Source organism: Pseudorasbora parva, chromosome 3 (genome assembly GCF_024679245.1).
Source record: "Pseudorasbora parva isolate DD20220531a chromosome 3, ASM2467924v1, whole genome shotgun sequence".
NCBI classification, from domain to species: Eukaryota; Metazoa; Chordata; class Actinopteri; order Cypriniformes; family Gobionidae; genus Pseudorasbora; species Pseudorasbora parva.
The window spans coordinates 40,685,908-40,710,771 of record NC_090174.1 but is presented as its reverse complement, the minus strand read 5'-3'; the positions used below and the strand labels follow the sequence as shown (position 1 = coordinate 40,710,771).

Below are 24,864 nucleotides of genomic sequence, written 5' to 3'. Positions count from 1 at the left end.
GCATCGGTGGGTTTGCAGCTGTACTTCCCACAACTGTAAACAGATTGTTAATTTTAAAAAAGGGTGGAACCGCTGTTGGGTGGGGTAAATCAGGACATTATTTCGAGACTGACGCCTTTCGGAAGGTCTTCGATCTCTTTTAGATTTAACCCTTTAGTAGAGCTGAAAAAGACTAATCCGTCGGTAGCCGTATACAACTAAACCCCGGAAGGAAATTAGCGGGGTTTTTTTTGTTTAGTTTAGTTTTTTTGGTAAGACATAGCTATCCCATGGGATTTTTTTTTTCAAATGGTAGTTTCGATTTAAATAAATTCATGTCGGCGTTTTACATTACTTGAAGATACTTTCGCGATTTGCTCTACTACATAATTTACGTAGGCCTACCTCAGATTACGTGCTTGATCAACCTTTGTAATTGTATGCTAGCTCCTTGAATCCCTTCCTATAATGCCTTGCAATGTTTTTAAAAGCACACATGCAGGGGATTTGAAATTTACTTCGAAAAATACTTTGATTTAAAAAAAGTGTGCTGACGACTACAAATATTGACGTAATGACTAAACAGTTGGTTGCTATGAGCACAATATTTTACTCGTTTTCAGTAAAGAATATATATTTTTAAAAAAAAACTACATTATGTTTAAATACTCAAAAACAAACAAAAAATGTGTATATCTATATACACTACCATGCAAAGTTTTAGGTTAGTGTGCTTTTAAAATTTATTGTTTTATCAATCAAAAATACAGTAAAACAAGATTTTTAAAAATGGAACTTTTTAAAATTCTATTCAAATATAACTTTTTTTATTCTATTTGAATAGATTTCAAATTTTTATTTATTCCTGTGATGGTAAAGGTGAACTTTTAGCAGCAAATAGTCCTTATTTGTCTTCAGTGTCACAAGATCCTTACAAGAAATCATTATAATATGCTGATTTGTTGCTCAAGAAACATTTATTATTATTAGCAATGTTGAAAATAGTTTCATTAAATAATATTTTTGTGGTACCGTGATATTTTCTTTCAGGATTTAGTTCATTTGTTGTTGTTTTTTAACATTATGCATATCTTTATTGTCAAAATTTGATACATTTAATGTGTTCTATATAAAGCCTATCATTTTATTATTATTATTAATTATATTTGATGGAGTGACAGATGAAGCACACTACGAATGTTAGATATACCTGTAATGCATAAATTCATATTGTACTTTAGAAAAATTTGTGTGCCGACCACAGCATAAAAGATGAATGGGCCACAGCAAAATTACAAATGACCAATTAATAATTAAAAACATCACCAAAAGCTTTATTTCTCACAGGTATGACATTCAACTTCTGTGAAATTAAAATCTTTGCGAAATTTCAATAAAAACAGATTCAAAAAAAGCCCTGATCTCTGAGTTTTAAAAACTTTGTTTATCTGTTCAACTTAATATTTCATTGTATTCATGATAATCGGCTAGAAACCCTTAGTTTTTAATACCAAGTTTATAAAAATGTATGCCTAAAATGTCTATTAGAAATGTCTGTTATGCTAATGTATATATCTTGTCCAATTAAACAGCTGCTTCATCATCCTAAAAAAATCCTGTGACATGCATTCATATACAAAAGGCCATTGATTAAAAGTCTTATTAGAAAATGTCCTCAATGGAACGGTGATAAAATTATGCTGTATCTCTGCACAAATTGTCCTCCCTTCGAGCTGAGATTCAGGAAATGATGCGTTGCACTCCTGACCATATTTATTTGTTAAAGGCCTCAGCATATCCTGCTGTACGTGTGGAGGGCTCAAGGTTGAGTAATTAATATCGCCGTGTTAGCTGACTGAATGTGTTCCACCTGAGCAACGGTCTGATCACTGAGCATTCGCACTGAGCAGTCTGTGTGGTTCTGGCCCAGAACGGTTTCGGAGTATCTACATTTCATAGAGCCACACTGACAACGGAAGTACTTTTTCTTAATTTGCCAATAGGTATCCCCATAGTCAAACCTGATGAAAGAGAAAAGATGGATAAATACAAAAAATAATAAGGGATAAAAAGTGCTAGAGGTTTATAAAAAATATATATATATATAAAGATTTACCCAAGTTCATTTCCAGCTCGAATAGGCTTGCTTGCATAGAGTGCAATTCGAGGAAAGCGCATGTCCTGGTGTTTGGTGAACACACGGACAGGGAACAGATTGGGTTCGCAAAGATGATTCATAAACCTACTAACATTACCATAAAATTGGGCATCAATGCAGTAGACCTCTCCAACCTAGAAAAAGATTCACCATTATATACACAAAAATATGAAGCAATTCAAAGGACCTATGATTAAGCTCCATCCACATATTAATATACTTTAGCGCCCCCTGGACGTCACAATTATGAAATGCATTTTTTTTTTGCATTTCAGCAAAAAAAATTGAGGACAAACCTCTAAACTTGCCTTATTGTCTAGGTTGAACATGTACGAGTCATTTTCCCGAATATTAGCTTCTCCATCTGAAATGATTTCACCCGCAAACCTGCACACAGAGCAAAATCCTCAGGGCAAAAGTATTGGAGCAAAACAGCATGAGATGAATCATGTCTGAATAATTTATAATTTCCCTAATGGCTTTCATTTTTGTAGCAAATTTCACATTAAATGAATATCCTTGACACTGGAGTCAGTAAGAGTTCTGAAGAACAGCTTTGCTATTCCAGTGTGAGAGAGAGAGAGAGAGAGAGAGAGAGAGAGAGAGAGAGAGAGAGATGAACATTTAATTTAGCTATAATAATAGCACTATAATGACAATAACATGGCTTTTACAGACTCTTAAGGAGGTCGCACACCGGACGCGGAGCTCGGCGGTGCGCCGCGCAGTGTCTCAGGTATCGTACACCGGACGCGCACATTTTAAAAGGCTACGTTTATTATACATTTCCCCAAAATATGTTTAGACTTTATTCAAGCTGTTGAACTCAGAATGTAAAACAAATGTGTCTTGTAGCAAAGGTTGAAATCAGTATAACTTAACGATAATATACTTTTAATATAAAGCCTTGAAATGGCGCTCTGTGGCGCGGCAGGATTTAGAACCACTTCCTGAGTCGCCGCAGACAGGCGCCGAATGCCGCCACCGGTGTGCGTACACTCATTGAAAACAATGTGTTCGAATTTTAAAGACGTGGCACGCCGCCGAGCGCCGCCGAGCTCCGCGTCCGGTGTGCGACCCCCTTTAGGCTGTGCTGTGTGTAATCTTTTCACAGTAAAACACTTACATACCAGGTTAATGGGATACTTCACCCATCACATACCTACCCTCAAGTTGTATAAAACCTGTATTTGTTTCTTTATTCTGTTGAACACAAAAAAGATATGTTGGTAATCAAACAGTTGTTGGTAGCCATTGACTTTCATAGTAGGAGAAAAAAAAATACTCTGTCATCTGTCTGGTTACCAACATTCTTTAAAATGTCTTATTCTGTGTTCAACAGAAGTTAGAAGAAACTCATACAGGTTTAGAACAGCATTCCCCCCCCCCCCCCCCCCCCACACACACACACACAATATTTAGAGATAACTATAATAAACCATTTAAAACAGTGTTTCTAAAACAGGTGTAAAGCAACTGAGCTAAAGATAGGATAGGGACGTACTCGCATACAAAGGTTCCCTCAGGAATATCCTGCAGTGCTCGGACCCCCCAACCCAACTTCTCAGTCCTAAACACCTGCAGTCTCAGCCTGAGGAAGAATGAAGAATATGAGTGCATACGTTCAAGATTTACAACATATTCAGAGATTATGCAATAATACATATATATTAGTTATATTACTGAAGGCCATTCTGTATCACTCTATTCCGACATGTTCTCCAACAGGAACAGGCGTGGTTACACTCAAACAGCAACGGTGGGTCTTTCCTGCAGAACTCTTTCAGCAAGCGGCCATCCTGGGTACAAAGAAATCGTAAATACAGATTTTAAGAGTCATTCATAATAAGCATTATTCATAACACAAGGCTAAGATGACATCACAGCATAGTCATGGTTGGTGAGTAGTAACATGTTGTGGTGCAGCTGCAAAAGAGCCAGGACTGGCATCAATTGTTTATATATCACTTTATTATTACCATGTCATTTATTCTGCTTAAGTGAATAATTTAGCACAAGCAGCATCTTACCTTGTCATACCAACAGCGCATACTGAGCTGGCCACATATACAGCTGCTAGATGAGCAGTCATCTTTACAACTGCAGTGCTATTCCAGTGAGTGAGAGAGAGATGAGCATTTCATTTAGCTCTGATAACAGCATTTACCATGTTATGGCTTTTGCACTATGACAGCCTCTTACCTGTAAGTGGGTTATGTTTTCGTCTATATTTACTTGAGATGTAAAACAGTTCTCTGGAACATATTTGAAGCTGGGGCAGGGCTCATGGTCCACCCCATTCACACAGGGCACAGGGATGTCCTCATAGCCTCGGGACACATCTCTGAAACACCACACACACAACAGTCCCAAAAGTGACATAAGATTTCCCCACATTCTGTATCAAATATTTAAAGGGGTGATGAATTGAGGAATCACATTTTTCTTGAGCTTTTGATATATAAAGGGTCATGGTAATATTAGAATATCATATAAGTTTCAGAGCTGAAAACTTCCTTGTTAGTCAAAGAAAAGCTTTTATAGACACCAGGCTCAGCAAACGGTCCTGTGCTTTATACTTCCTTCTGATCCTAATATTAGGAATGAGTGGTTGAACTTTATTTTTAATGAATTTCCAGCTCACGTGGGGAAGACAGTGGTGTTCACGTCATTTCACTGTGGAATCATTTGTAAACAAATCTCCGGTCGATGCTGGATTTGGATCCGACAGGAATAGTGCAACATGTGATTAAAATGTGTTTTTATATGTAATAGTACTGCATTGTTAGATTGTTTTGCTTATGTGTACGTGTCTAACAGAACATACATTAAGCACGCTGGACCGGCAGGCCGATGAATTTCATTATATTCCGTTCTTGTTCTGTTATATTCTCTCTCTCTCTCTAGTTGACATCTGAAGGGTGGCGTGCGCGCCGAACGTGTATGTGTGCGCTTGCGGTTCGCGCTTATATCTTCCGATCTTGCGGGCTATGTGTAATATAAAAATAATAGTCCAATCAATCGCGGGTCGATGAGAAATAAAACATTGTGTTTGTTTGATAACGACGTTTACGAGCCCTGTGATCGAGATAATCATTCTGGTTGCCGATTCTCCCTCACTCTCTCCCCTCCGTCATGTGAACTGAACTGACAGGGGAGCTCAAGCTCATTAAATATGCAAATATTATCCAATCCTAGCCGTTGGCGTTTACTTGCAAGTCTCCAGTGCTGCACGCCCATCAAAACCCAGCGTTTTGGAGAGAGCCTCAAAACCAGTGTAGAAAATAGCCTATTACTTTTTAGTTATGATGTTTTTGAATGTAAAACCATATGAACATCATTAGTTGACCTCAGACAACAGCATATAAAAAATACATTTAAAAAAAGTTCATGACACCTTTAATGGATTTTGAGGCCATCTTCCTTCTAAGCTGCACATGTTCAGGAATGTGTGGAAACTATAGATTTCTTGAAGTCGAGCTAAAAAATATAGGATAGTGATTCAACTGTAGCCAGTTTTCATTGATTTTCAGTATGGATCTAAAGCGGCAACAAATCTGGTTTGGAAAAATGCAGTAGTTTATAATTAAATTCATAGCACTTTCAAATGCAATATCAATCGAGAGTAGCAAAAATAATATTTCACAAAACATGGAATTTTTTTAACTTTTGTTGTATTATAAATATAAAAAATGTCTAGTGTTTATAAATATATACTCATCTTGCCAAAATTTGTTTCAGTTTTTTAGTATCAGTATTTTTTCAGTATTAGTATTTTTAGATCAGGGGTTCACTAGGGGGTAAGGGCAGACTATTAATATAGGAATCTAACTAGCTAAAAACATAATATCAAAGCGTAAACTAAAATCATATTTTTTTTATTGAAGAACATAAACTGAGACCAACTAAATCCATAAGAACTCTGACACCTACAAGGTGCTTGGAGAAAGAACAGAACTTCTAAAACTTCTGCAGCCAAACCCGATCTAATCCAAGATTTAATCCACGTGTTCTTGCATTACCTGCAGAGGAGTCTTTCTCTGAGGCTGTCTCTGCCTCTTCTAGCATCTGTCAGCTTCTTATTGGTGTTCAGGATTGTCCACATCTTGGAATTTATAATACAGCAGTCCAAAGGAGTCTCGCCATCCCTGTTCTTCAGATTTACATCTGCTCCTCGAGACAGAAACAGCCTAGAGACAAAGCTTCGGATTATTCCTTTATAACTGACAGATTCAACCACAAACCTTTGCCAGTTGTTTGATGATTAGACATTATGCCATGACACACCAAGTCGACCGTCAGCTGTCGGCCAACGTTGTGCTAGTTCAAGCGCTGCTTTATGTTGCAAGTGCAGATGACGTGAGGTGACAACACAGTTGTTTTTTTCTCATGGCTAGTTCCTTGACGTTAGCTTGGTGTGTCGATTTAATTGAGGGATTCCCAAACTGAAAGGTTAGTGAGCTGAAGAAAAGCTTATAATTTAAATCATTACCAACTATCAAAGTAAAACAGTAAAAAAAAAAAAAAGTCATGTGACCATTAACCAATATCAGAGGCTGTGAACATGCAAATGATACTTCAGTAATTTAGCATTAAGCTTTGTATTTAAACTGGGTCATTAATGTAGTAGAAATGTTAAAAAAATGTTTTTGAATTTGGTGCCTTCTAGACTGAGAAAAGAAAGAAATGTATTTTTGTCTCATGGGGATGAAAGACAACAACTCCCAGAATGCACTTGCATCGCTGCCCTCTGAGGCCACTCCCAAAGCCACCGCTGGATTACTGGATCAATACCCACTGTGTTCAATACCCACTGCGGGCACAGCATACATTCACAGCGCGTGTTTAGTCTGGCGCGTTTTCAGTTCATGCCTTTTGAAGCTTAACTTTCATAGGAATTAATATGAAAAGTGGAAATACTCACTTTGCTCCACACCGCTCCGTTTACATGAATGTCCGCAGCTGCCCGAGCCTGAGTGCGATCCCACCCCCCCATGGACGGGTTGAAAACATACAGAAATAGCTCCCTCTGCTAAATACATTAATCTCGTCTCTATGGGGCTATGGGGGGCACGATCATTCAAATATACTCCCAGGTTTCTACTGATACAAAGCCATATGCTAAATCACTGAAGTAACCCTTTAATCTCGGGAAGTGATTCAAGCAAATACTTCAGATAAAATTTTGTAGTTTGGCTGACAAAAAAAGTTTAGGGATTCCTGGACTAATAAATTCATTCTTAATAAGATGTTTAGATTTAAATTAACAGGAAACATAACAGAGACAGTGTAAATAGGGGGTACCTCGGACCACTAGTAAAAAATAAATTAGACAGTAATAATCAAAATTACGTAATTTCACTTATCCAATACCTCCAAAAGTCATTCATTCAAGCAGATATGAGATGTACTTGAATGCCTATAGCCTACAGAGAAACCTAGAGCTTTCTTTGTTACTCAGGTGGCCTAGAGTGGACCAACTTTCCTCAAAGGGAATATTAATAGTTCCTTTATATTTCAGGGTCTTGTTCCCAGTCATCTAGGTATACTCTACACTAGTAGTTCTGCACTTACATTACACAGTCCAGCTGGTTCTGTCTGACAGCGATATGGAGAGGCGAGTCTCCATGGATGTTCACAGCATGTAGGTCAGATCTCTTGTCAAGCAGAAGCTGAGCAATCTCATCACAGCCAGAGAACGCTGCCCAGTGGAGGCAGACATTCTCCTCCTAAAAATCAGACCACAAACAACATTCATCTCTGGCTGATATATTCTCAAATCCATCTGTATACTCTACCATTCAAAGGTTTGAGGTCAATAAGAATTTGTAATGTTTTTGAAAGAAGTCTCCAATACTCACAAAGGGCCGGTTCACACAGAATACTGTTAAAATACATTCTTTGCTAAATCTTTTATTTGATTAAAAATATTGTGAAATATTGTGATTTAAAATAACAGTTTTATATTTTAATATATTTCAAAAGCAAAGTGATAGCAAAGCACCATTAGTGTTACATGATCCTTCAGAAATCACTTTATGCTGATTTGATGCTCAAACATTTTCTATTATTAGCAATATTGAAAAGAGTTCTGCTGCTTAATATACTTTTTTAGGATTCCAAGACAAAAAGAAATAAAAATATTCATTTTGTACTAAACCCAAACTTTTGAAAGATAGTGTAACTGCATGTTCACTGTCAGATTGTTCTATGTGCAAATATTTGTAGGCATTGATGCATTCATGCAGTCTGATTTTAAAGATCATCAAACAAGGTAAGATAAATAAGGGCATCAAAAAGCTGAAATACGCAGACCCAGACCTTATCTCTAATTTGGACATCAGCTCCTGCTGAGATCAGCATCTTCACCTGCTCTAAACGCATATTCTCAGTTGCCCAGGTAAGAGGAGCCCATCCGCCATCATCCTGACCAGAGGAACCCATGGACCCACAATTAATACAATCCCTAAGCACCCCGGTATCCATTCAGCATCTAACAGTGTGCAATTCTGCAACTGAGTACTTCTAAAAGTATCACTAAAAATGTAAATTACTGGTACATAATAAAAATGGCATGGAGACAAAATGTGTATTTTTATACACTATATAGCAAACTTGTGCAGTTTTACCTTACAGTTGACATCTATGGATGGCATGGAGAGGAGATACTGAAGCACACCTGTGTGTCCTCGTCTAGCTGCCAAATGAAGACATGTGGAGCCTCTCATATCCTGCAAGTTTGACATAAATTACAAGATTTTAGACATGCAAAAGAGACATGCATACAGTGGCTTATCTTATTAACTCAGCATTTAGTATATGATAACCGTAGCAAAACATTTTGTATACAGTTTACTGACAGATAAATGGCTGCCATCGTACCTTATGACCAGTAGAAGCACCAGCTTTCAGCAAGTATTTCACTGTTTCTAGATGGTTGTTCTCACAGGCGTACATCAGAGGAGTTCTCTGCTCCACATCACACATGTCCAGGTTTGCACCAGCCTACAGAAAAGTAAAGAGATCATTAACATTAATAAAATTCAGTGTTCATTAGAGCACATTATGTTAGATGTAAATGCAGATTAATTAAAATAATAATAAAAGTAATTTAAGTTAATAAACGTTACATAACGTAGACTTTTCACAATGCCAATAAAGTTGTTTTTTTTGTTTAGTTTTTTTTAAAGAAAGAAATACCTTTTAATTCAGCGAGGTCGCATTTCATTAAAAAAGACAATAATGAATTATAACACTTTTACAAATCAATTCTATTTCAAATAAATGCTGTTCTCTTGCCATTTTCATTCCTGAATGAATTCGGAAAAAGGAATCCATTTCAATATAAAATATATTACTATAGAACATTATTTTAAATTGTAATAATATTTTACAATATTACTGTTTTTACTGCATTTTAGATCCAATAAATGTATATGCTTTTGGTGATCATAAAAGGCTACTTTAAAAAATGCAAATGCAAAAAAAATTAACAGTAGTGTATATTTAAAGGAACATATATGATCTATGAATGTGCATTACATATGCAGTACCTGCACTAGTATATGACAAATCTCTTTATGGCCCTCCTCGGCAGCACAATGCAGGGAAGTCTTTCTCTTTTCACTGTTCATCCGCAAGTTCGGGTCCACACCTTCTACTGATTACCATCACAACAACCACACTTATCAATCACAAAGCTTTCTGTACGCTAATGCATATATATATATATATATATATATATATATATATATATATATATATATATATATATATATATATATATATATATATATATAAACTAATTGCCAGAGAATGGTCTTACCCAGCATATGCAAGATCCTCTGGAGCTCTCCTCTCTTAGCAGAGAAATATAGCTGCTTTGGGGGCAGCTTGAATTTCTTATACCTTAAAAAATGTGCAAATATTTATTTTAAGTTTAGGTAAAAAGGCATGTCTACAAATGGTGAACAGTCAAATAATATTACTTAATATATTAACTTATTAAACAATACCAAGACATGGCAAAGACAGTACTGATGAAAGACAGGGATGCTTACTTCCCATCCTCCAGTGCATTTAATACACTCTCCATTGATTCTTTAGCAGGGTCAACTGCTCCACCAACAGTGGCAGAGTCCAGTTTAGCCCTGCAGTGAGAAACAATCATAACGAATAAATAACAAAGCAATCAGAGTCAGCAAACTCCTCCCAACATTAGACAAGTGAAATAAGCTGGGAACAGGTACAGTTAAACAATCAAACACCAGGATCTAAACTTACTCCATTAAGGTGGTGTCTCTTTTGTGCACGGGCACAGCAGCTGTTGACGCCGCAGTAACACAGTCAGCTTTGGGGATCGTGACCTCCTTAGCATGAGTAGCCTCCTCGCCGCAGTGGGGGCAGTAGACTTGACCTCTGATCAGAGACGCACAGCTCCGGTGAAAGCGGTGAGAGATGTTCCCATCTGGCTGGCATTCCATAAACGTCCCCTGGATTAAATGGACCGCTGTAATATTAGTTTTGCCATTTCAGTCTATCAGGGATTAATGTCCATAACTGAACTATTAAAGGTGCAATCCTTAATATTTCATCATTAAAAAGTGTAGCCCCTAAAGGAATTCACAGCATTTTTTAAATCATGCACACCCATGAGACTGTAGTCATATCAGTGTGCTAAAGCACTTATTAATCATGGCTGACTGCTAATAGCTGATAAAATGTGATAATTGCACATTTTCATAATGGCATCCTAAGGCCAACACAGAAACTAGAACTACTACAAACCAAATCAGCATATAAAAGCTCAATCACACCGCACTAACAAATTGCCATTTGTTAGGTCATGGAATGTCTGAGAAGTGATCTTCTGCAATCTAGTGATTGTCCGCGTTTATCTGCGTCAATTTGGAGTAAAGATGCAACAGTACAGTTTGCCCATGGTTCAATAAATCCCTCGGTTTTTAACCACGCTTTTCAGTCTGGTTCGGATGGCTAGTCACATCATTACCTGTACAACAGCATTTAAGAATGAAATTTAATTGAATAAAATGTAAAATTAAAACATTACAGTCTTCAATATAAAATATAACTTGATTCTTATTAAAGCTACTTTATTTAAGTTTTTTTTTTAGTCAAGAGCAGAAAGTGATTTTGTCTTTTGTTGTTTTATAAACATTAAAAAATGATCCATTTATGTCCATTTGAGGACAAGAAGCCTGTTCATTGGCTGCACTGCTGTGTAGAAGACCTGCATGCATATAATATACAGACGCACGTGATATTACTTTCACTTAAGACATAACCGAATATGTTAACCTTGTGTGTATTTGACAGTATTAGACCAGTAAGATTACTTAGTCCAGTAATCACATTTTTGTCAGGCTTTTAGTGCGCACCCTCAGCGGATGTTAAAACTTTGCACAAGCACGCAAATTAAATGTTTAACCGGCAATGCATGCAAATATTGAACTTTCGTGATTGTGAATAACTACAGTGTTCCGTGAGTATAACTCTGACACCAGCATTTCAAGCGTGGCTCAACAACCCCTAACTTTAGTTCATGGTTGGATATTTGCTCATATCAGCTGGTAGACTTACAGGCTCAAACAGAGCCGAAATAAACTGAAAAATATTTCAAACAGAGAGAAACAAAAATAATTAATTAAACGCAAAACCGATTCACAATTCACAAGCGCGTATTGAACATAGACCGTAAAAAAATATGGACGACTCGACATCATCCGTGCATGGCGCTGACATCTTGGGACCGAGTCTGCGCAGTAGCGATTTCGGGACCGGAGTTGCGGAGTAGAGAGCAGGAAGTAGAGCAGGAAGTACAGTCGCGATATCAAAAGCCAGCCCACACTCTCGCAGATGCAGAACAATTAATTATGTTGGTGTGAAATAACCAGTTATGGAAATGTAGAAATTAAAGCTAAAGCTCCAATCTGCTCCCAAAAATCCCAAAAAAAGTTTGTTAGTGCCTCAGTGATAATTTCACTCAGAGAAGACGTTGATCTCAGCTGTCAATCATGACGTCACACCCCCCAGTTTTTAAAGCATCAAATAACTAACTCAAACTAAACTTATTTTAAAAACGAACACTTGAAATGAAATCATCGTGATGATAACTGCCTTCAGTGACATTAACTAACTTTGGGGAAAAAATATTTGAAGTGTAATTTTATTGTTTAGTTTGCCTTGCGTCCATTAGAAAACACAGAGGGGCAGCTATACTGGGACCGGCCACCGGGGGGCGATCAAGGCGCGAAAGCTTCAGTATCTGAGAGGGAGACTGCAGGCTTGGTATTGAACCACGAATGCCGTACCGAACGTTTTTTCTAAATTTTATATTTAGAATTTTGGCATCCTTAATTCGGAGTGTATTGGCCTTTAGAATGATTTCTGAACGATCATGTGACACTAATGACTAATGGCTGCTAAAAATTTGGCTTTACCATCACAAGAGTGAATCAACATAACTTTTCACTCCAAACTTTTGAACGGTAGTGTATTTTTCACTCACAGCCCTGCAGAAGAAACCACAGCCCGGGCAGCTCTGGTGTTTCACCATGCCTGCACGATGATCCTCACACAGCACAAGTAATGGGATCCTCAGAGAGGGACGCATCATTTCCTGCTTCAGAATCACCTTCCGACATAAACTCAACTAGAGAGAAAAAAACATTTTGTCCAAATCACTTTCTTGAAATGTATTAATCATTCAGTTATTCAAACACATTAGTTTAACGCTATCACAGAGAAATTGCAATAAGCTACAGTTATTGTCTGTGTGTGTGAACGCAACTATATTTAGTAGGCTTGGGCGGTAATACGGTAAAATGGTATACCGCGGGATCTAAAAATAGCAACGGTATCAGTTTCAATACCGTCAAACCGTCAAAAAAAAACAGATCAACTTACATATTGCTGATCAACAATTAATTATTAAATATTTAATAAGTTGAACTAATTAAACTATTTACATATTAAATACTATTTATTTATTAAATGCCTAAATATGTGTATGCGTTGTTGTGACAGCGTGGATGAGAGAGAGAGAGAGAGAGAGAGAGAGAGAGAGAGAGAGAGAGAGAGAGAGAGAGAGAGAGAGAGAGAGAGAGAGAGAGAGAGGGGGGAAAAGACGGCGAGTCGGGCACTGAGTTATTCGGTCTCGAAACTTCTGCAGTTTGGAAGTATTTTGGGTTTTGACGGTAAATACAGACGAGGCAATTTGCAAATTGTGCAACAAAAAGATGACCGCGAGAGATGGAAATACCTTGAACCTAAGGGCGCATATCCGAAACCACCATCCACTCACTGCTGCGTGGATGAAAAACCGAGCGCACCCTCGGACTATGCTGTAATATTGCCGAAGCCTTTTGTCACACAGCTGGCAATGTAAGCAATAAGCATGAACTCCACAAAAATCAAGTGGACATGGGACTCACAAAAAAAAAAGTCAATTGTCTGACAATTGTCTCATAACGGTAAGCATAAAACGTGCAGAGTTTCTCAGGGGCAGGGGCTCAAATGTAAAAAATTAAATAAAAATATAGTCCTATATATATATATATATATATATATATATATATATATATATATATATATATATATATATATATATATATATATATATATATATATATATATATATATATATATATATATATATATATATATATATATATATAGCGTCAACAGCCAGCGTCAACAAACAGCGTCAACAAACTGTTGGCTTGGCTTTATATATATATATATATATATATATATATAAGCCAAGCCAACAGTTTGTTGACGCTGTCTGAGCCTTACATCATAATGTTTTAATTATTCACGGTAATACCGTATACCGAGGTAAAATAGGGAGGAGGTTTGACGGTATCAAAATTTGGATACCGCCCAAGCCTAATATTTAGCACCCTTAAAATTATCATTGCAGGAGTGTGAATGTAGCCAATAAGTTCCTTTTGGAACCTTTTCAAATGGAAAATAAAAAAGGGGAAGCTAGTTCTACCTTTCCATCCACACTCTCTACAGCCATGCACTTGCCCTCCGCCAATTTCACTACATCCTGGTTCTTCGGGGTCTCCATACGACAGCTACACAGCGGAGGTTCCAACGTGTCATCAGCCTCCATGTTCTCTTTATCCTCTGGCAAACCTGATAAAAACAAAAACCACCTGCACTGTTCATTTTTAAGTATAAATAACTGGGTTAAGCACTTGAAAGTGGATCTCTTACTATTTTGGCTACTAGAATGTCCTGTGCACTAAACTCTTCCTTCTCGCACTATATCTTTCTATTTCTTCATGATCTGATATTAGATTAAGCAAATGTGCAACAAAAAGGTTTGGTCTGCATGTATGTTGCCATGTGATCTTACTGCCTCACAAAGTCAGAATGCTCTGTCTGAAACCTGTCTCTGCTCATTCTGAGACCAACCTATCAGATGAAAACAAACAGAAAGGAAGTACACACATTTCATGAGGCGGCAACACGAGATATATAAGAAGCCAGCAAGAAGTGCAGCGCAATTTTATTGTCTTCATGCGCAGATATCATCTACCTGTGGGAATTGCTGTGAACATGCCATCATGAGCAAAAGCATGTAGAGGCATCTCTGTGTATTCTTCAGCGTGGCCTTGTGGAACGTCCTCCGTTTCCTTGTTCTTGTGCAGTTCTGCTGCATTGTCTCTCTCATCCCTTGAAGTTTGCTTCTCTGGTTTTTCAGGACTCACTTTATTTTTGAATGCCTCCTCAATGGACATCTGTACACCTTTGGATCCAGCTGTATGTGATGCCTCCTGCAGGGTATGGAAACAAAGAACTTTCACGTTCACATTTCACAACTGAGATGGAAGACTATTTCACACACATGGAAGTAGTCTCTAATATGCTAGATATCAGACCTGCGCATTTGAGGAGGACGAGACATTTGGTTTCTTGGACACTTTCGGTTTCTTTTTGGGAACAAAATTATACAAGCCCATTTTTCTTTTCTTCTTCTTGGAGGCTGCAGAAGAATACAAACAAAGGGGGATGCCATTTGTTTTACTCTCTTGTGTTGTAAACAAAGAGAATTGAATTCAGCTTCGCTTTATAGCTAAACATTCCCACCTGTTTGTGTTGAGTCTTTGAGTTCCTGAGGTAAACTGAGATGCTGTGTGGGGGAGGACTCCACGTCTCTCTCATTCACGCTTTTCTCTCTGTTCATTGTCTTTGCACGTCATTGCATTAACAAAAACAGACATATACATATAATATATGAGTCTTTTTTTTCCAGAAATTTTTGGGGCAGAATACTTTTTTTTTTAATTATTAATACTTTTATTTAGTTAAGATGCATTTGATTGGTCCAAAGTGACAGCAAATATATGTATAATATTACAAGAAACTATTTCAAACCGTGAAAATAATAACAAAAGTTTCAAGCACTGAATCAGAATATTAAGAGTGATTTCTGAAAAATCAGCAGCACTGAAGACCAATATGTCACAATGTTACTGTTGCTAAAATAAATGCGGCCTTACTGAGCATAAGACAAATGACCCTATTTCACCCTAAACTGACCTTAAACTGTTGAAAGGTAGTAGTGCATATGTAAGAAATGTATGCAAGCCATTAATTTTTTTATTTTTATTATTACTATCAGGGGTTGATGAGGGGGGCATCACTAAGGTACTCATTAAACCTTTTAATTGGGATCAGCAGAGAGGGGATAAACCCATACATTTTTTCTGGTCCCATGAATTTTACTACCCACCAGTACAAATCTCCTTCAACCACATTCAGAAATGCCTGTTTGTCCGCCACACTTTTTTTTAAAATAATCGATAATCATGTTTGAATGTGCCTCATACATTTATTACTATGATGCCTACATGCAATTATGCAACTATAAAGTAAACAACATAAGCAAGCAAACAACAGGCTACCTTTAAAGCAGATGGAGCTGGTGCTGGTCTAACCATCGTTTTCCAAGCCAAACGTGGAGGAGCAGGATTCACGGCTTTAAACTCCTCCGGCTCTCTCTGAGCATCCTCTTCCTGTCTGGCTGCAGGTAAGAACAAAGTAGGGATGCTCTTGGCAGCATTACCAGACTCAGAATTCTGTGTTTCTGGAGCATCTTGTTTATCTTGCTGGATGGAGCCATGATTTCCTGATATTATGTTTTCAGCTGGTGGCTTGAGGGATGTGTGACCAGAGGGAAGCTGAAAGCTGGACCCTGTGCTCTTCCTTTTGCCTGGAGAGCTCTGTTGTTTACCAGCTTTTGGAGCAGCACCTAGGGATTTAGGCTTCCTGCCTCTTTTTGGAGGGTCTGCAGGGTTGTCCATACCTGCAACCATACCGTATTGGAATATAAAACATTAATGTAAGTAAATTTAAGAGTTGCTATTGTAAGACTGAAAAAACTAGTATATGCCGAAATGTCTGAATGAAGAACAAGGACTCTCTGAGAAAATAAAGGAAATTAGCATCTGAGCTTATTCATAGAGTTAGAGTCTCTGTCCGAGACGACATCACACTGAGTGAATCATCTATGAATGACTCTAATTTACATGCCTTTCCTTTCACATGAAACTTCCCCCAAACTACTGCTCCCACAAACTTGAGATCACCTGAAATGCACCAGAAATCTCTTTGTTACAATGTCAATCCTCACAATGCAGTATTATATGTGTTTGATATCGTTTGAAATGTCTCAGTGCGACTGGTACAAATATCTCTACTCCACAGAAGTAAACTAGAACATCATAAATGTTTTAAGGGTTTAAAGATATCTTTCCTTGGTGTATGGTGGGTGTGGCTTTCAGCCATTTGGCCTTTGGATCAATACAAGTCTTGATCAATGCAAATTCCCATTGTGCACTCGTGTTTACATTTGAAAGAGTTTGTGCATTTGTTTCTGGGTATTTAAGGAAATGTTGCAAAGAGCTCAACGCTTGACACTTTAAACCGGTCAGCCCGTAATGCTGGATGTCTCAAAATAGCCAGCATTATGTAGTTTTCAGAAGTCAGGTATACATTTCATTCTTTACTTCAGAGTATTTGATGTTATATATGGATTACCTTTGAATTGACTATGTAATTGGCTTTATACATTTACCTGACTGTTAAATAAATTGTTACACTTTGATGGATTCTGACTTGCTCTGGAATTATTCAGGTTGGGTATAATTTCAACAATGGGTTAAACGGAATAATTAAATGTGTAGTTAAACTATTAAAAATGAATGACCAAATAACCAATTGGCATTCTAACCCAAATTCTAAATTATCATTAAATGGAGTCAGATAACGAGGAATTGGAATAAAATCCCCTTTTCCCCGCTGAAAAGACGAACGCGCAGCGAACTTCACCCGCCGATCGTTAGCCTCCATTGGGACGATTTGGGCGGCCTTACAAAATGGTGACCCCGACGTGATGTTGCAACTCTCTTACGAGCAACGTCTTTTCAGCGAAGTATTCGATTTTAAAATCAACAAGAGGTTTGAACTTCTCTTTCTTCAGCTGTTCTGGTAAGTAAAATTCTTTTTGCCTTTTTAGAAATGTTTAGGGAAAAACAGACGCATCCCATATAGACACATTAATAGAATGGGTCGGAATACCCAATGTTAGACCGGAACCGCAATCCGGTGGGGTTTAAGAATTTAGATACAATCACATATCAGGGACATGATAGCGACAGCGCAGTAGAGGAATTAAAACTCATGTTATGGATTTTAAAATATTTCTTTGTCGGCGTAGACCTACAACAACTAAACCTAAATTGGAAAAACATCTTCCAAACTATTTCCTGAGACTCGATAAACATTTGTAAATTAGAGCGTTTTTAAAATCAGCTAAATGCTTTCTCCGTTGTTTTATTAGCTGCAGCAACGCATGATGAGAACGAGCAAACAATAGAATTAAAAATCTAAGTTTGTAAACAATTGGAAGGCATTTGTGATTTGATAGATACGCACGTTGATGCATTTGTTTATGAAAAACAAAGTTGGGAAAAACAGGCTGATGCATATGCAACATGTAAAAATGAAGAGAACTTTTTGTTTGATCAAAATTGGCTACAGCTATTATTGCTACACAGATAAATTACTCGTGGCTACAAATGATTAAGAGGTGGTACGATTCAAATCTAAGATTGATACACAGAATGATAGTGATGTTGTTACTGTATTTTTGTTAAGAAACCTCATGATGTTTCTGAGTGGCTCAGCGAGCCCACGGGGCGTACCACGCCCACTCGGAGAACAATGACTTTCTCTCTATGTTCAATGGGAGCGTTTAGCCAAATAAGTAACACCTAAATCTATCACATTTTGTAAATTCAGTTAAAATTGCCACTGTGCTGCCAAGCAGATTAGTCTGTAAATAGACTAAATCAAGCAAATAGGCATTTGAAATCTAAAAAGAGATACAACGAATGTGCTTGCATCAGTCTTGAACCAGTCTTTCATATTCAAATGTATTGGCATGAAAATAAAATCCGAAACCTCACTCAAAACAGAATTCGAGCAGGAATTTGACTGCACTCAGCATGTGCTGCTAGTTCATTGGATGTTAACAGCAACAGAGTCGCTCATTGAACTTAAGCCTGACTGTTGTCGTGCAATCAATGTACATGCCAGCCAGTTGTGACTGCAGGGCCGAATCAAAATCATTATCTTTAAGACACTTTGACAAATATGTTGTTGCGTTCGATTTAATTTTGATTTACTCTGAAATTATTGATTTTAGTGCATTAGGATGTATTGTTACCGCAAATCTGTCAGGTTAGTAACGGACTGGAGTTCAGTTTTTGGGTGGAGCTTTGAGGCACGCCGACTGAGATTTTAGAGTTCCGCCTAACGCTTGGTATTAGTTCGTATGCATTTTCAAATTTGTAATTGTACTAAACACGTGCGCATTGAACACACGATAGTTGTTTGTGTTAATAAAAACACCTAGGCTATTTAAGTTTATTCTTTAAAACACAAGATTGCTTTACTGTAAGTGTATGAAACACTTAGGATAAAGGTTGTAGATGCTATATGCATTCTAGACCATGTATCTTGAGAAAAACTGAATAAATGTGGTTCTTTGTTGAATTTGTTTGTCTCCCAGGTGGAGCATAGGATTGCCATGTGGCTACAGTGTTATTCAATTGCCTTAACCATGAAAATGCTATAACGTATGTTGTGTTAATAACTCAGTGGATCATGTACATCCATGACACCACAAGACTACGCTCAGGTTAGTACACGGACTAGAACACAGTTTTTCGGTGGAGCATAAAAGCACACCAGGCTGATGTTTTAGAGCTCCGACTAACACATTGGCGTTCAGATACGTAGACTTGGACTGCGGGTTGAAAGACTAAAGACGTCTTCCGTTTAGAACAATAACAAATTGTTAGACCAATCTAAATAGGGCAACCCTAATTCCTGATTGTTGTAATATTGCTCTAAATTACGTAGACGTGGAAAACCACGGCATGATTATAGAAAGTCACCATTAGAGATAGTAAGTTGGTCACTTGAATCTGTGGTGATGGTCATGGGCCTCTGATTGAAAGCAGTTTGCATTAATTACGAGAATTCAAACCCAAGGGGACTGAACAAAAATATCTTGGAATGATCAACGTGTAGCACGGGCGTCCAAGATATCAGTCGTATGGCCTCTACTGACGACCAAGACTGACGAGTTTGTGAATACTCATGTTATCGGAATCTTAGTTTACTGACTATAACTCAATATAAAAGATTTAACCTCTGTCTACTTGACCAAGACTGATAAGTTTGTGATTATGGGCCCGCATACTGGAAAGTGCGAAGACCCTGTGACTCTAAGAACCTAATGAATGATTTCAATAAAGTAAAGAGTTAAGCAGAATAATCAGACATTTATTCATATTTATAAAGTATTAGAAATAATTAAAACGTTTACATTATTGAGTCAGATAAAATATTGAGGTAATGCATAAAGAAATGTATTCGATTTTAATCTTGTGTTGCATTGGTTCAATTCCCAGTGCCAAAAGGGAGGGGTTGTGCTGTTATCTTTTGCCTTTACAAGAACACAGCTATATGTGTGGCACTGATAATAGCAAACCAATTCACCCTTCACCACAGAAGTACCTCAATTTTTTTTTACAGGTCACAGAGACCTCAAATAATCAAATGTGTGTGCGACACCGTAAAACAAAATTCAATGCAGACAACACCAAAACAGGTGAATCAATTTCTGCCCACAGATCTGACTGTAAAGAGAGCAACTGGAAATAAAGCCATGGGAACCAACCCATCGGAATTCATGACAGTATGAGCGATAAAAGCTCTGATTAATCCAGAAAAATTCTCCAGCAGAACTGGGGTCTCTAATGCTCACAGCAGACTGTGAAGGCTCGACTGTAAGAACAGTTTTAAGGTGTCACACACTGTACTAAAACAACAGCAACAATTCAGACCTGGCCGATGAAACTCTGTTTCATGTGACAGCCAGGATGAAAATTGCAACAGACATAATAGTGCCATTCAAATAAGTCCAAACCTGACTGTGAAGCTGTTGATAATGTCAGAATTAACTGTGATTCTCTGCATTATTTTTGTCTCAGGTTTACAACTGCAATTCCTTGTAGGATGAACACCAAGATGGGGCTAACACCCCCATCAGAGCCAAAACAATGGAATTGTCAGAACAACCTGGAATGATGGAGATGGGTGCGAAAACACTTAATGGGGTCATTCACACTTCACAAAATGACCTACCAGTGTAGCACTGGAACTAAATTTTGCAACACAGATTGTTATTGATAAGACTCCACCCATCTCCCAAAAACAAACACAGAACACAGAACACACACCTCCTTCACTACACCCTCATATCACCTGAAACAGATCAAATCTGTCCAGGTTGTACACTACACATCATAGATGGCATAGAGTCCAAAAGTGTTACTTCACTAAAGATCTATTGTCCATCTTTTCACACCAACAGATCCAAATAGCTTCAAACACACAGGACAGTAGAGTTGGTCACATGATGACAATCTAACGAAGACACACACACACACACACACACACAGACACACGCACACTCACTCTCTCACAGTCTCTCAAAGTCTCTCTCTCACACACACACACTCACACGCACAGGCACACGCACACGCACACACACACACACACACACATACACACACACACTCACGCACACACACACACACACACTGTGACAAGGAATACACAATCTCCATTATTGTATGACTAAACATATTTAGATCTGCCTTAATTGCATTGGAAGATTCCTGAACAAACACAGTGGTTATTATATATATATGTATATCTTCATAATTGTGATTGAATATTGAATATTATTGATGATGTTATTATTATATGCATATCATCTATTTTAATATATAAACTGCACTGACTTTTTGCTGCATTTCCTTAGGTAATCCAGACCAAGAATACTTAAATTCCGCTGTCACTTTATCACAGTGATAGTGAAGAATTAGGTGATTAAATACCACCCCACCAATTATGACCTTAAAAAAACACTTGAGAGAAGGTGTACCAATCGCACTGCTGACGTGAACCCACATTGTTTTTTATTTTTGTTTTCTTGCATTGTATGTTCTTATGCATTTCTCTATGGCTTTAAGTTCATCAGTGTTCAGTCGTTAAGTGGACATTAAGACTCTTTTCAGGTGTCAACTACGGAGAAGCCTTCCACCTATTGAAATCTACCCAGTGAACCACACCATTGGAGGTGTGAGAATTACACAAGGAGAGTCAGATTATCGGGAAGGTGCAGAAGCAGAAGCTTCCCCATGAAGAAGTGACACGTTAACTGAACATTCACCAAGGTCCGAGACTGACTCTATGAACATGCTGTGCTGAACCACAGGTAGAACACCTGAACACATTCACCCACCAGCTTAAACTCAAGCTACACACACCTGGTAAGACGGTGTCCTGCAGGTGAACAAAGAACCTTCCAAAGGGCTCTGCAGCTGCTAAGACAATTTCGTCATCTCAAGGATTGAACCAACGTCTAACCAACGTCTAACAGTGATCCCATAGGACCACCAGAGTTTGACCCATTGGGATCAAGAGGTGGAACTGTAAGACTGAAAAAACTAGTATATGCCGAAATGTCTGAATGAAGAACAAGGACTCTCTGAGAAAATAAAGGAAATTAGCATCTGAGCTTATTCATAGAGTTAGAGTCTCTGTCCGAGACGACATCACACTGAGTGAATCATCTATGAATGACTCTAATTTACATGCCTTTCCTTTCACATGAAACTTCCCCCAAACTACTGCTCCCACAAACTTGAGATCACCTGAAATGCACCAGAAATCTCTTTGTTACAATGTCAATCCTCACAATGCAGTATTATATGTGTTTGATATCGTTTGAAATGTCTCAGTGCGACTGGTACAAATATCTCTACTCCACAGAAGTAAACTAGAACATCATAAATGTTTTAAGGGTTTAAAGATATCTTTCCTTGGTGTATGGTGGGTGTGGCTTTCAGCCATTTGGCCTTTGGATCAATACAAGTCTTGATCAATGCAAATTCCCATTGTGCACTCGTGTTTACATTTGAAAGAGTTTGTGCATTTGTTTCTGGGTATTTAAGGAAATGTTGCAAAGAGCTCAACGCTTGACACTTTAAACCGGTCAGCCCGTAATGCTGGATGTCTCAAAATAGCCAGCATTATGTAGTTTTCAGAAGTCAGGTATACATTTCATTCTTTACTTCAGAGTATTTGATGTTATATATGGATTACCTTTGAATTGACTATGTAATTGGCTTTATACATTTACCTGACTGTTAAATAAATTGTTACACTTTGATGGATTCTGACTTGCTCTGGAATTATTCAGGTTGGGTATAATTTCAACAATGGGTTAAACGGAATAATTAAATGTGTAGTTAAACTATTAAAAATGAATGACCAAATAACCAATTGGCATTCTAACCCAAATTCTAAATTATCATTAAATGGAGTCAGATAACGAGGAATTGGAATAAAATCCCCTTTTCCCCGCTGAAAAGACGAACGCGCAGCGAACTTCACCCGCCGATCGTTAGCCTCCATTGGGACGATTTGGGCGGCCTTACACTATGTGAATAAAATCTAATAAAAGAATACCAGACAGACACTGTTGAGTTATAAAATGCATTAACTGAACTCTTGCATAATGAAAGGAATGTAATTATTTAGAACACTAATAACTTTGAAATCAATGAACTCACCTTTCTTGGACTTGGCCATGGCAGGGGGAACCTGGATCAATCCAAGACCACCTCCAAGCTCCTTCGTCTATGAGAATTTACAGTGTTATATTTTTAAATGGAACAATAATTGATTACGTTATTACTGATTTTAATAATGTCCAGATTAATCAGATATTTAATATCGGGGGGTTGTCCCTAGCTTCAAACATCTGGGGGGACATATCAATGACAACCTCACTTGGAAAACCAATGGCAGCAGCCTAGTAAAAAAAAAAAAGCACACCAGAGGCTGTATTTTCTGAGGAGGCTTAAACAGGCTGGCTTGGGAATTACCGTGATTATATCTTTCTATAGGTGATTAGTGGAGAGCATTCTCACCTCGTGTGTTACAGTGTGGTATGGGAAATGCTCTAGTACCAATAGGAAGGCCTTGCAACGTATGGTTAAGTCGGCAGAGAAAATTGTTGGATGCAGTCTCCCGGCAATCAGTGACATATACATCAACAGATGCAGGAATAGGGCTGCCAGCATTTTGAAAGACTTCTCTCACCCTGCCAAAAGACTATTTGTCCTTCTCCCCTCCTCAGGCAGGCAGGAGGCTGCGCAGCATCAGAACTAGAATAACTAGGTTAAATAACAGCTTTTTTACTTGTCAAGATTTAGTTTTAGTGTGTATACCGGTATATATGTCTATGATTGGTTGTTTCTATTTGTTTATTTGGAGTAGTTGAGTTATTTGTGAGTGTTTTTAACCGGACCTCAGTACCTCATTTCCTTCCAGCGCATGTATGTTTTTGGAATGACAATAAAAATCGTTAATATAAAAATAAAGTGTGACCAATTAACACAAAACAACTTTTCAAAACATATTAGTAAAAAATAAAATAACATGGCCAACATGAATAGTATATGCTAATTATATTGTATGTTTGCAGTCTACTGGTTATTTAATAAGTAAAAGGGCAGAAATAGAGCAATTGCGGTTGTGTATTCTAGTAAGATGCCTAACTAGAGCATTTTGGCCATAAAATGTTGTCTGCTTGATTACATCTCACTAGATTGAGATGGAGCCAACAAATCTGTATATTTGGCACTCTAAAACGCTAACTTTGACAGCCTCGTAATTTCATGCGTCTTATTAACTGAGAAATATAAAAACATTTGTGTATGTTTTTGTCGGATGCAGCGCGCTCAGTGTAGGAGGAATTACATTGAACAACAAGAAACAATGTAGCTAACACAACACGCGCATGACACCGTCCACAGCAGCACAATTCTATAAGAAAACAATGCATGCACCTACAAATACAACAACATTGGACATTTGTACAAACCGATTTTCTCATACTTACCCGTTAACTTATGATGGTTTGCATTTTTGTTAAATACGGTTCATTCCGAAAGTTTAGGTTTGTCTTCCTCTCTTTACTTCCCTGCTACATGCGCCTTACGACTGTCATGTGACCGCACCGCTCCCTCTACTGGTAAGGGGAG

At 37.8% G+C, this 24,864-nt stretch overlaps 1 protein-coding gene across 3 annotated transcripts; it reads right to left on the bottom strand.

Annotated features, from left to right (window-relative positions):
* Nucleotides 1-1,033: 1,033 nt before the first annotated feature.
* ehmt1a (euchromatic histone-lysine N-methyltransferase 1a) lies at nucleotides 1,034-24,852 on the bottom strand. 3 transcript variants are annotated; one of them, XM_067438876.1, is made up of 24 exons: nucleotides 24,723-24,852; nucleotides 23,389-23,455; nucleotides 16,078-16,478; nucleotides 15,260-15,359; nucleotides 15,052-15,155; nucleotides 14,709-14,946; nucleotides 14,157-14,302; nucleotides 12,666-12,809; nucleotides 10,421-10,629; nucleotides 10,198-10,287; nucleotides 9,963-10,045; nucleotides 9,691-9,794; nucleotides 9,020-9,142; nucleotides 8,767-8,868; nucleotides 8,459-8,563; nucleotides 7,712-7,866; nucleotides 6,160-6,327; nucleotides 4,340-4,481; nucleotides 4,168-4,245; nucleotides 3,821-3,936; nucleotides 3,642-3,728; nucleotides 2,446-2,524; nucleotides 2,096-2,271; nucleotides 1,034-2,000 (listed from the first exon to the last, which is right to left on the bottom strand). In XM_067438876.1, exons 2-24 carry the CDS (start codon nucleotides 23,405-23,407, stop codon nucleotides 1,799-1,801), a joined length of 3,171 nt encoding a protein of 1,056 aa, XP_067294977.1. In that variant the 5' UTR covers nucleotides 23,408-23,455; nucleotides 24,723-24,852; the 3' UTR covers nucleotides 1,034-1,798. The 3 variants fall into 3 exon arrangements, with proteins under 3 accessions (XP_067294977.1, XP_067294976.1, XP_067294978.1); XM_067438875.1 differs by having other exon boundaries at nucleotides 1,035-2,000; nucleotides 9,691-9,797; XM_067438877.1 differs by lacking the exon at nucleotides 8,459-8,563 and having other exon boundaries at nucleotides 1,035-2,000; nucleotides 9,691-9,797.
* Nucleotides 24,853-24,864: the final 12 nt, after the last annotated feature.